The 10,340-nt window shown below is 47.5% G+C and overlaps 1 protein-coding gene across 5 annotated transcripts; it reads right to left on the bottom strand.

Moving 5' to 3' along the window:
- Positions 1-4,643: 4,643 nt before the first annotated feature.
- Positions 4,644-9,631, bottom strand: HELZ-AS1 (HELZ antisense RNA 1). 5 transcript variants are annotated; one of them, XM_007486009.3, is made up of 6 exons: positions 9,283-9,625; positions 8,987-9,085; positions 8,809-8,906; positions 6,560-6,680; positions 6,259-6,460; positions 4,644-5,170 (listed from the first exon to the last, which is right to left on the bottom strand). In XM_007486009.3, exons 1-5 carry the CDS (start codon positions 9,503-9,505, stop codon positions 6,285-6,287), a joined length of 717 nt encoding a protein of 238 aa, XP_007486071.2. In that variant the 5' UTR covers positions 9,506-9,625; the 3' UTR covers positions 4,644-5,170; positions 6,259-6,284. The 5 variants fall into 5 exon arrangements, with proteins under 5 accessions (XP_007486071.2, XP_007486073.2, XP_007486075.2 ...); XM_007486011.3 differs by having other exon boundaries at positions 6,324-6,460; positions 9,283-9,613; XM_007486013.3 differs by lacking the exon at positions 6,259-6,460 and having other exon boundaries at positions 9,283-9,631.
- Between the last annotated feature and the right edge of the window lie 709 nt (positions 9,632-10,340).

Raw genomic sequence — 10,340 nt, forward strand, 5'->3', positions numbered from 1 at the left:
AAGCATCCTGAATAGGAGTGATAGAAGTATTCAAGCCTTAAGTACCCTTTTGGTCTTCTCCCTTTAGCCTCTCTTATGTCCCTCCCTGGTACCCCAGCCTCAGGCTACAACCTCTTTCCCAAGCCTCCTGGTAACCATTCTGGGTGTGTTTCCTTTCCTAAATTCCCCAGAGTGTATATAGGACCCCCCAAGTTCTTCAGTTCATTGGAAAATTCCCTTTTGAGGTGCCTTTTCCCCAAGACAGTGTTCCCAGAGTCCCAGAGCCTGCCTCTGTCCATGGTATCTTACACATGGACTCTGTGTGGTTGCCAATAGAGCATCATCTCCCTGGTTCTGATTAAAGACTTTTCCTTTAACTACTTTGGGGGTTTTCAAGGTTGCACACCTAAATCTAGGACATCTCCCCTTCCTGAACCTATGCTTGTAGAATGAAGTCCACACCCCTTCCAAATCAGTAATACCCCAATACTATTGAACCTCCTACACTACTTCCTTTAGGCTCAGGCATGTTTCAAGTATGAGCCTTCCATCTTCCCCAAGGTAGAAGGCAAGACACATGGTGACATCCTGCTCTGGGAGCTGTCAGAGCTGGGAAATCAGGGAACCTGCAGTCTAGTCCTACCATCTGCCACTAAAACCTGTTGTGTGATCAAGAAATTGATAAAGTAATTTTCCCTCTCTAGATTTATTTCCTCCTCTAAAGTACAGGGGCTCCAACTAGAATCAGAAACTATAAGAGCTGGAAGGAAGCTTAGAGGTCACCTAGTACAACTCCCTGGAACCAGGAAGGCAAGAAGACTCATCTTCCTGAGATCAAATCCAGACTCAGATAATTAACAAGCTATGTGACCCTGAGCAAGTCACTTAACCTGTTTGCTTTGGTGTCCTCATCTGTAAAATGAGCTGGAAAAGAAAATGGCAAATCACTCCAGTACCATTTGTCTCCAGTACCTGATTGATGGGAGTTAGACCAAGAGAATACTGAGGCAAGAGTGTGGTGTTATAGTGAAGCTTTATTGGAGGCAAGGAGGGGCAAGGGGGGGAAGGAAAGAAAAGGGGGAGATCAGTACCAGCAAAGATGACTGTTGAGTCTCCATCTGAGTTTAGATGGGTTTAACCTCACATGGGATTGTCATCAGGGATGAGGTCACCTGAATTCCCTCTATTGGTTAAGTTGAGCTACTTGGACCAACCTCGTTGCATGGTCCTAAGTGGGGGAGAGGGGATGGAACCTTGGCCTCTAGGGGAGGGGAAAGTTCCCAGGTTTGATGGATGGGCTAAGGAATGGACAGTCTTGGGGTCCTGCTAGGCAGATGTTGGGACTGACAGGTGCTAGATGGGAGGGCCTGTTAGCTTCTGTAGGGATTGGGGGGAAGGGGAGTTTTGATCTCATGGTCTATCATCAACCACTCCAGTATCTCTGCCCAAAACACCCCAAATGGGGTCATAAAGAGTCAGTCACAACTGAAATGACTGAACAAGTACAGACTGCCTACAGAGGAAGAAACTGAGTCCGCAATTGAAGATGGTTTAACCAAAGTCTTGTGTCAATACTTTGATTCATCTGAATGAGAGTACTCCCTCCAATGAAGAAAGTAGCCCAATCATGCCTTCTTATTCATTGCCTCTTGTCCAAGCCTTTCCCAAAATATCCCACAAGGAGTCCGCCCAGGTTCTGGCTTGCCTTCCTCAAGCTTAAGGCAATGTAGTTCAGTGGAAAGAGCTCTGATCCTGGCGATTCAGAGCAGTTGGTCAAAGTACAAAGCTGCATATTGACTTAGAAAAATCTCAAATCAAAACTATGTTTTATTATTTATTTCATTTAACATTTCCCAATTATGCTTTTTTTAAACCTAATACAAGTATTGGTTCTAAGGCAAAAGAATGGTAGCAGCTAGGCAATGGGGGTTAAGTGACTTGGCCAGAGTCACACAGCTAAGAAGCATCTGAGGTCAAATTTGAACTCAGGACCTCCCATCTTCAGGGCTGAGTCTCTATCCACTGAGCCACCTAGCTATCCTCTCCCAATTACACTTTAATTTGATTCAGAGGCACTGGGGAGTTTTATCTGGATAGTTTGGCACATCTGGGTGGCTAGTGGGGAGACCTGGGTTCAGAATCTAGCTCTATGACCATGAATGGGTGTGTTTCCTCATCTATAAAATAGGGGAAGGGTGGACTCAATATCCTCTAAGGCTCCTCCTTAATCTAAATCTGGCTCTAAATTTATGGTCCTATGATCTCACGAGGGCAGCTGGGTGGCACAATGGATAGGACACTGGGCTTGGAATCAGACAGACTCATCTTCCTGAGATCAAATCAGGCCTCAGACATTTACTAGCTCTGTGTGTGACCCTGTTTGCCTCAGTTTCCTCATCTATAAAATGACCTGGAGAAGGAACTAGCAAACCACTCCAGTATCTTTGCTGAGGAAACCCCAAAACAGGGTCATAAAGAGCCTAAGGAGACTAAAATGATTCAACAACAAATGATCTCACTAAATGGAATGTAAACTCTTGGAAAGGGATTTGTTTCATTCTTGTCTGTTTCTCCATGGCCTGTCCTTTACTCATGATAGATGCCTAATAAATGTTAACCAGGTGATGGACCTCGATTCGAATCCTCCCAGTGATGCTTCCCACAAGGAGACCTCCTTGAAGTTATCCATCTTCCTTAAACCTCATTTGCCTCTGCTGCAAAACAAAAGGGTCGAAGTAGATCTTTGTGAAGCCTCTTCCAGCTCTCTATTTAGGATTCTGAGATCTCTTGGCCTTAGGTGGTGGTTGTACGTTGCCCAAGATCTTTCTGGGGAGACCAGTTCTGTGACTCCATTAGCCTGGGGACGTCTCCTTCTGCCAACTCAGATCTGAGCCTGCTCTGCAACATCTCATCTTCCGCAATTTTCTGGAGGGACCGAGGGGTTAAGTGACTTGCCCAGAGTCATACAAACAATATATCTTAGAGGGAAAATAGGAACCCATTTCTCCCTGACTCTGAGGCCAGCTCTCCATCTGTTTCAGCCCACTGCCTCTTTTACAAAATATTCAGAGTAAACACGGAGTAATTTCCTCAGCATAGACTCTCACACACACTTAAGAAAAATACTCCAGAGGACAGGGAGGTGACTCAGTGGATTGAGGACACTTCCTAGCTGAGTGACCCTGAGCAAGTCCCTTAACCCCCATTGCCTAGTCCTTTCTGCTCTTCTGCCTTGGAACGAAGATGGAAGGGAAGGGTTTAAAAAAAGTACTCCAGAGCTCCCCAAACCTCTTGGGCTTAATAATTACAAGTTTACAAGTGGTTGTTGGTCCCATTGTGTAAACTAGATAGTATAAGCATTATTATGCTTTTTATTTTTTTATTTTGAAACCCTCACCTTCCATCTTGGAATCAATACTATGTATTAGCTCCAAGACAGAAAAGTGGTCAGGGCTAGGCAATGGGGGTCAAATGACTTGCCCAGGGTCACACAGCTGGGAAGTATATTTTTTTTTAAACCCTCACCTTCCATCTTAGAATCAATACTGTATATTGACTCCAAGGCAGAAGAGTGGTCAGGGCTAGGCAATGGGGGTTAAGTGACTTGCCCAGGGTCACAAAGCTGGGAAGTGTCCGAGGCCACATTTGAACCCAGGACCTCCTGACTCTAGGCCTGGCTCTCCATCCACTGAACTACCCAGCTGCCCCCATGCTCTTTTTAGAGATCAAAAAATGGATAGATTAAGTGACTTGTCCAGGGTCTCACAGATAGCCAAAGGCTTAGACAATCACTAGGATACTTCAACCTGACTTCCTTTAGTCCCACATTGGCAGCCAACCATCCTGAAGCTACTTCTATCACCCCTGTACTTCCCTTTGTCTGTAGGTGAGAAAAGAATAGATAAGGACTGAAGCAGCTAAATAGCACATGGATGAGTGCCAGGCCTGAAGTCAGGAGGACTTGGGTTCAAATCTGGCCTCAGACACATCCTAACGTGACCTTGGATAAGTCACTTAAGGAGGGCAGCAACCACCTGTCCTTCCTGCTGACTCTCCCCCCTCTATTGCCCTCCCTGTGTCTCCTCCCAAACCACCACTCTCCTCTTCCTCTCTCATCTTCAGCCTTCTTCCTCCTTTTCCCACCCTTTCCCAGAGCCGTCTCCCTCCTCCATGACTTCTGCTGACCCCCTTAAAAGCTCCCCCCAGTGGGATGAGAATAGGACTCAGCCAAGGGCTCTTCAAACTTAGGTCTCGGTGTGGTAGGGAGGTCTTCATTGTACTACATGGGAGCATTCCCTTTTCCTTAAAATTATTTTGTTTCCTTTTTTTAAAATATCACCTATATTTCTCCCAGCACCCCTCCTGCTTCCCCCTCCCAGAGAGCCATCCCTTTGAACAAAGAATATTTCTAAAAGAGGAAGAAGGAAAAAAGAAATCAGGAAGATCAGTCAACACATCAGCAAGGCTGACGTAACAAGCAATATCCCTTACTTCTGCAAAGGGGCGGGAGGGGTGTGTCTTCTCACGGTTCTTGTTTAGGTCGACGTCATCATTGTATTTTGAAATAACCCTGCTCAGACTTTGTAGTTTACATTTACAAAGTCTGTGTTTACTTACTCAGGTGCAAAGTGCACATGACACACACAGGTAGAATAGAAGCTCACTGAGGCCAGACAGACTTTTTATTTTGTCTTGGTATGCCCAGCACATAGCATAATTTACTTAATGAATATTGAATGAACCAGCTTGATTCTTTGCCAAATACCCAGGCTACTAGTAGGCACCCCCAGGTCGGAGGAGGGTCAACAAGCATAAGGAGTTGGGGAGACTGCTAACTCCAAGTTCAAGCCCCAGAAACAAAGGAGGAGCCCAGGCAACCATGATTCCAGCTAGTCTGAGACCAGGAGCACTGAGCAGCAGGCTCTCCTGCCTCCGTTTAGATGGGTCCCCTTGGTCTTCATCAGAAACAGAATGAGAGGAATCAGCATAGCCCATGGTCCAGATGTTGTAGCAGATGAGGTTTATCCACTAGGGCCTGGAGGGCAGAGCATCAGCCTTCTTGACAGTCAGAAGCGTCCCATAGTCCTGCAATCAGTGTCAAGGATCCATCAAATCCCCAGGACAGGTCATGGAGTCAAAAAAGGATTAGGGCTCTGAGTCTTCAGTGGAGTTGGAAGCAGAGAATGTAGTCCTGTAGGAACAGAGGGGAATTTCTGGTATATTGTTCTCCCCACCTTGCTACAAAGTCTGAGAGGAGATTGTGGGTTCTTGAGCAGTAGAGGATTTCTAGTTCAATACCAGGTTTGAGGAACTACCCCCTGAAGATCACTTCTCCATGGTCAACCCTGCAGTGAGAACAGGAGGGGTGGCATCGGCGACCACTTAAAAGCCTTCAGAAGGGCATCAGTTAACGCCTGAGCCAGCAATCTACCACCTCCAATCTCTATCCAGCAGAAAGATCCTTTCAGAGGTCTATGTGTTTAAGATTTGTATCTAGAGTCGCTCTATCAAATCCAGCTTGGATTCATTTAGGAAAGTTAAAAATTCTTAGGCAAATCCTTTCCCCTCTCTGGGCTCTATAGATGGGGCTGCACAGGACAAATATTTGAGTTTGAGGTCATGGGAAGGAGAGAGGAGAAACGTGGGGCCCCAGGGCAGTGGCTGGGAGATAGGGAATAAGGAAAGTGGGAGGGCTGAGGAAGGACAAATACAGACATAAAGCCAGAAGAGTTAGGAAAGGAATTCAAAGCTCTACGTAGCTGGCCTGGAACTTGGAGAGACGGAACTAGATTTGGCCTAAGAGGATGAAGGAGAGGCTCAACAGCTGAGCCAGGATACCAAATCATCCCACTCAACTCTCCAGGGCACAGCTGTTCCTTCTCACCCATCTGGTGGAGGACGACAGGCAGAACTTAGTACAGATCAACCCGGAAGTCCTGTTCCAGCAAGGAGATACCACGAGGGACTTCCTCCAGCTCCAAGAACCCTCTCCTGGCCCCATCTTGGTCCTCTGAGGTGCCACCTCCTTTTCCAGCCAGTCTGGCTGGACCACAGAGGGGAGTACTGGCTCCTCTCCAGACTTCTCAAACACAGGCTCAAAGAGCCCGAGATCTTCCCCACACAGAGGCCGAGGCAGCCCCAGCCTCGGGGGTGAGAGCGGAAAAGGCCTGGCCCTCTGGAAGAAGGGGAAGGCTCAGGGGAGGGATGAACAGAGCTCCACCGTGAGGGAGGATGGAAATGCGGACCATGGGCCGGCCACGCTTCAAACCCAGCGGCTACCTGGAGTGGACACCACGGCCAGAGCTTCAGAGTCTGCTGACTAGCGCTACTTCCAGCCCTCTCACCTCCGCCATCTCCACTGCCACTGGGAGAAATGGGAGGTCAGGCCAGCCCGGGGGGCTCTGGGCTCGGAGGCAGCGGCCCTGCCCTCTCTCTGCAGCTGCCTGTGAATCTGCTGGCGGATCAGCTCCTGCATGTCTTCCTGGGGAAGAGACGGAGGTTGGGGGAGGCCGGGGCTGGGAGGGGAGCAGAGAGCCCCACCAGAAATCCTCGCCCTGGGGGAAGCCAGGGCCTGCCCTACCTTCCAGGCCTCGATCTCCTCCATCAGCTTCAGCTTCTCTGCCACCACCTCCAGCAACTGCTTCTCCGAGGCTTGGAGTTTGGCCCTGCAGATGCCCAGCTCGGCTTCTACTGCCAGCTTCCTGGGTGGGGGGAGGAGAAGGGCGGGCCTCAGCCCCATCCTCGGCCCTAGAGCCCTTCTCCCGGCTGGGGCTGGGGGGATGCAGGGAGCAGCTCTGCCTGGGGGCCTCTGTGGGCAGCCCCCACCCGGCCCAGAGAGCAGCCTCCCCGGAGGCCCCGCCGAGCCTTTGGCTTGCAGATCTGCAGAAACCAAAGCTCAGAGGGGGGATCATTTACCCACAATCCAACTACTGCTCCTAAGCAGGTTTCCAGCTGGGCTGGATGAGGAAAACCTAGAGACAAGCCTCAAAGCCCCCAAACACTGCATTTTCATGTGAATGGGACGAACTAGAGGGTGTACACGTACACGCACACACACGTCTTAACATATATATTACATGTTATGTAGCCTTAATTTTTATATATAATTTACATATAAACAAATAACATTGATATTCAACTTATAAATAAATGTGTTACATAGTCAGTCTTATGTATAAATATATCACCTATATAGCCTTAATTTACATACAGTACATATTTGATACATTCCTAATTTATATGTATAAACATATGATGTGTTTATACATAATCAACATACATAAATATGTATTGTTATATCTAAATATAGTGTATATATACATATTAAATATTGATATGATTTTAACATAATATTTATATACAGTCTTAACTCATATAAATACACATTACATATTAATATAGTCTTATATATAAATACATTACAAATTTTAATAGTCTTTATTTATAAATATATTACATATTTAGATGTAGTCTTAATTTATATGTATAAACATATAGTTTTATATTTATAATAGTTTTAACTATATTACATATTTATACAATCTTAACTTACATATTAAAATGTTATAGTTTTAACACATATTACCTATTTATATAATATTAATTATAAATATATATTACATACTTATATAGTCTTAATGTATATATTACAGATTTTAGTCTTAACCTATATATAAATACATATTACATATTTATAGTATTAGCTTATATATCAATATAAATATTTATGTATATCATCTTAACTTACATATAAATATATTACCTATTTATATATTCTTAATTATATAAATAGTCTTTGTATAATTTTGGCATATATAATTTATATATATATAAATGTATATTATATATAATATAATATATTTATATATTTAGCATAATATAAATACATATTCATACTTATATAATCTTAATTTACATATAAATACATTTTACATGTTTATATTCTCTTAACATATATATATATATATATATATTTATTTATTTTTTTAAACCCTTACCTTCCATCTTGAAGTCAATACTGTGCATTGACTCCAAGGCAGAAGAGTGGTAAGGGCTAGGCAATGGGGGTCAAGTGACTTGCCCAGGGTCACACTTCTGGGAAGTGTCTGAGGCCAGATTTGAACCCAGGACTTCCCGTCTTTAGGCCTGACTCTCCATCCACTGAGCCACCTAGCTGCCCCCTCTTAACATATATATTATGTTTGTATAATTTTAACATCTATAAATATATGACATTTCTATGATCTTAACTTACCTATAAATACATGTTACATGTTTGTATCCTCTTCACTTACCCATAAATGCACATTGCCCATTTATACATAGTTCTAACTTCTCTACATTCTTTTTTTTTAAACCCTCACCTTCCGTCTTGGAATCAATACTGTATATTGGTTCCAAGGCAGAAGAGAGGTCAGGGCTAGGCAATGGGGTCAAGTGACTTGCCCAGGGTCACACAGCTGGGAAGTGTTTGAGGTCACATTTGAACCCAGGACCTCCCGTCTCTAGGCCTGGCTCTCCCTCCACTGAACCACCCAGCTGCATACTGATAAGTCTTCACTTGTCTCTCCCCAATTTCGCGGGAGCGTCTTCCTAGGCTGGGTCATTAAGCTAATGAATTCCTACAAAGTCTAAGTGGATCTTTTGGGGGACCGCCAGTGTGGGGGAAAGGCAGGGATCGCCCCTGGAACAAGAGCTTGGGAACTGTGGGAGAAGGCGTCGGGGAAGGGTCTCCTCAGAGGGACCCTCGGCGAAGCTCTGGGCCCCCTCCCCCTCCCCTCTCCGCAGCCCCCCGAGGCTCCCTTCCCCCCCCTCCCTCGCGCCCCTTACTTGGCAATGGCATCGTCCCGCTCCCGGGTGACCTGCTCCAGTGGGGTCTTGGGCCCGGCCTCCCCCAGGGCTCTGGCCACCAGCGGCTGTGGGCTCAGCTGCAGGGGATGAATGGGAGGTGGGTTAGGCCTGGAGAGTCGCGGAGGAGGGGGAGGGGGAAGGTGGGGGCGCCCCTCACCTGGCTCCGCCCTGGGGTCTTGCTGTCCTCTGGGGCTCCTGTGGGGTCCACCAGCCTGGTGGCTGCCTCTGGGGCTCCCGGAATGTCGCCGGCTGGTTTCTAGGAGAGCCGGGGGTGTAGTCCGCCGGCCCCGGTCCCTCCCACTCCAAGCCTCTTCCTGGAGTTTCCCGGCGGGGAAGGAAGGGGGCGCTTCCTCGAGCCGTCCGGCAGGCCCCCTCCCCAGAGGCTGAGGCCCGGGAGCCCCGCCCCGCCGAGAAGGCACTTACTTACTCTTCCAAGAGTCAAAGCCAACTTACCAGCGCCGAAGGTTCCGGCTGTCAGGGTGGGACAGGGAAATGCTTGGTCCTTGGACCCTAGCTTCCTGGTGGAGTCACGGGGCCCCACCTCTGCCCTCTCCCCAGTCCTACTCCTCCCGGTCCGGGCCGGCCCCGGGGCTGGCCTCCACCTGCGGGAGACTGGAATTCCATTCCTTTCTGATCGCTCCTCCCCAGCCTTTATATGCGCATTGAGCCCATTCATCCCGCTCGGGGCTAAACGTTGTAATGGGAGACCCCTGAAAACCGGCGGGTGCCGTCCCAAGCAAATGACTTTCTAATAGTGGAATTTCAGGTTGGGTGTAGGCAAGGGCTCCAACACTCGAATTGTGCTCCTCCTGTCACCGACCAAACGCCTGCTAGGGAATGTATCCATCTCTGACCCAAGGAACTGTGCCTCCCCCAAACTTTGGTTATTTCCTCCCCCCCCTCCCCCTAAAAAAGCCTGCCCTGGCTCAGAGAGTCAAGGACTGGCTCATCCATCAGAGGGTCTCCGTTTCCTTGACTTCATCATAAAGGGGCTGGGTGACTTTTTTTTTAACCCTTTCTTTCTGTCTTAGAAAACAGAATCGCCGGCCGGGGTTTCTGTTTTCTAATGGGGTTAAGAGACTTGCCCAGGGTCACTCAGCTAGTCCGAGGTCAGGTTTGATCTCCGGAAGATGAGATTTCCTGACGCCAGGCCTGGCACTCTACCCACTGCACCACCTTGGTGGGCGAGGGCTACATGGTGTGTAGTAGATAGCCAGAATTATAGCCTTGGTTCCCTTTCAGAGAGTAAAGCCTCAGTAGTGCTGTAGGCTGGGAGCCAGGACAGAGGACAGCGCCCTTCTCTTCTTTTCCACAAAGGGGGACATTTTAGTCTCTCAGAAATGAGGTGGGCCAGATGCCAGACCAGAGAATTTGTGCCAGATGGCCACATCCCATAGAGCAGTGATGGTGAACCTTTTAGAGGGGCAGGTGATGTGAGAAATGTCCTCAGGTGCATGGAGATGGGGAGGGAAGCAGCCGGGCTCCACATTCCTCTGGCTTTCTAGTAATGG

This window comes from Monodelphis domestica, chromosome 2 (genome assembly GCF_027887165.1).
Source record: "Monodelphis domestica isolate mMonDom1 chromosome 2, mMonDom1.pri, whole genome shotgun sequence".
Taxonomy (NCBI): domain Eukaryota; kingdom Metazoa; phylum Chordata; class Mammalia; order Didelphimorphia; family Didelphidae; genus Monodelphis; species Monodelphis domestica.

What these genes read in the sequence shown, in the direction of transcription:
- HELZ-AS1 (XM_056819763.1), bottom strand. Translation starts at nt 9,505, where the DNA reads ATGAATGGGCTCAATGCGCATATAAAGGCTGGGGAGGAGCGATCAGAA. An exon ending in AGCCGGAACCTTCGGCGCTG is followed by an intron (nt 9,086 to 9,282) that starts GTAAGTTGGCTT and finishes CGGCTCTCCTAG; the next exon opens with AAACCAGCCGGCGACATTCC. An exon ending in AGGAGATCGAGGCCTGGAAG is followed by an intron (nt 6,461 to 6,559) that starts GTAGGGCAGGCC and finishes TCTCTTCCCCAG; the next exon opens with GAAGACATGCAGGAGCTGAT.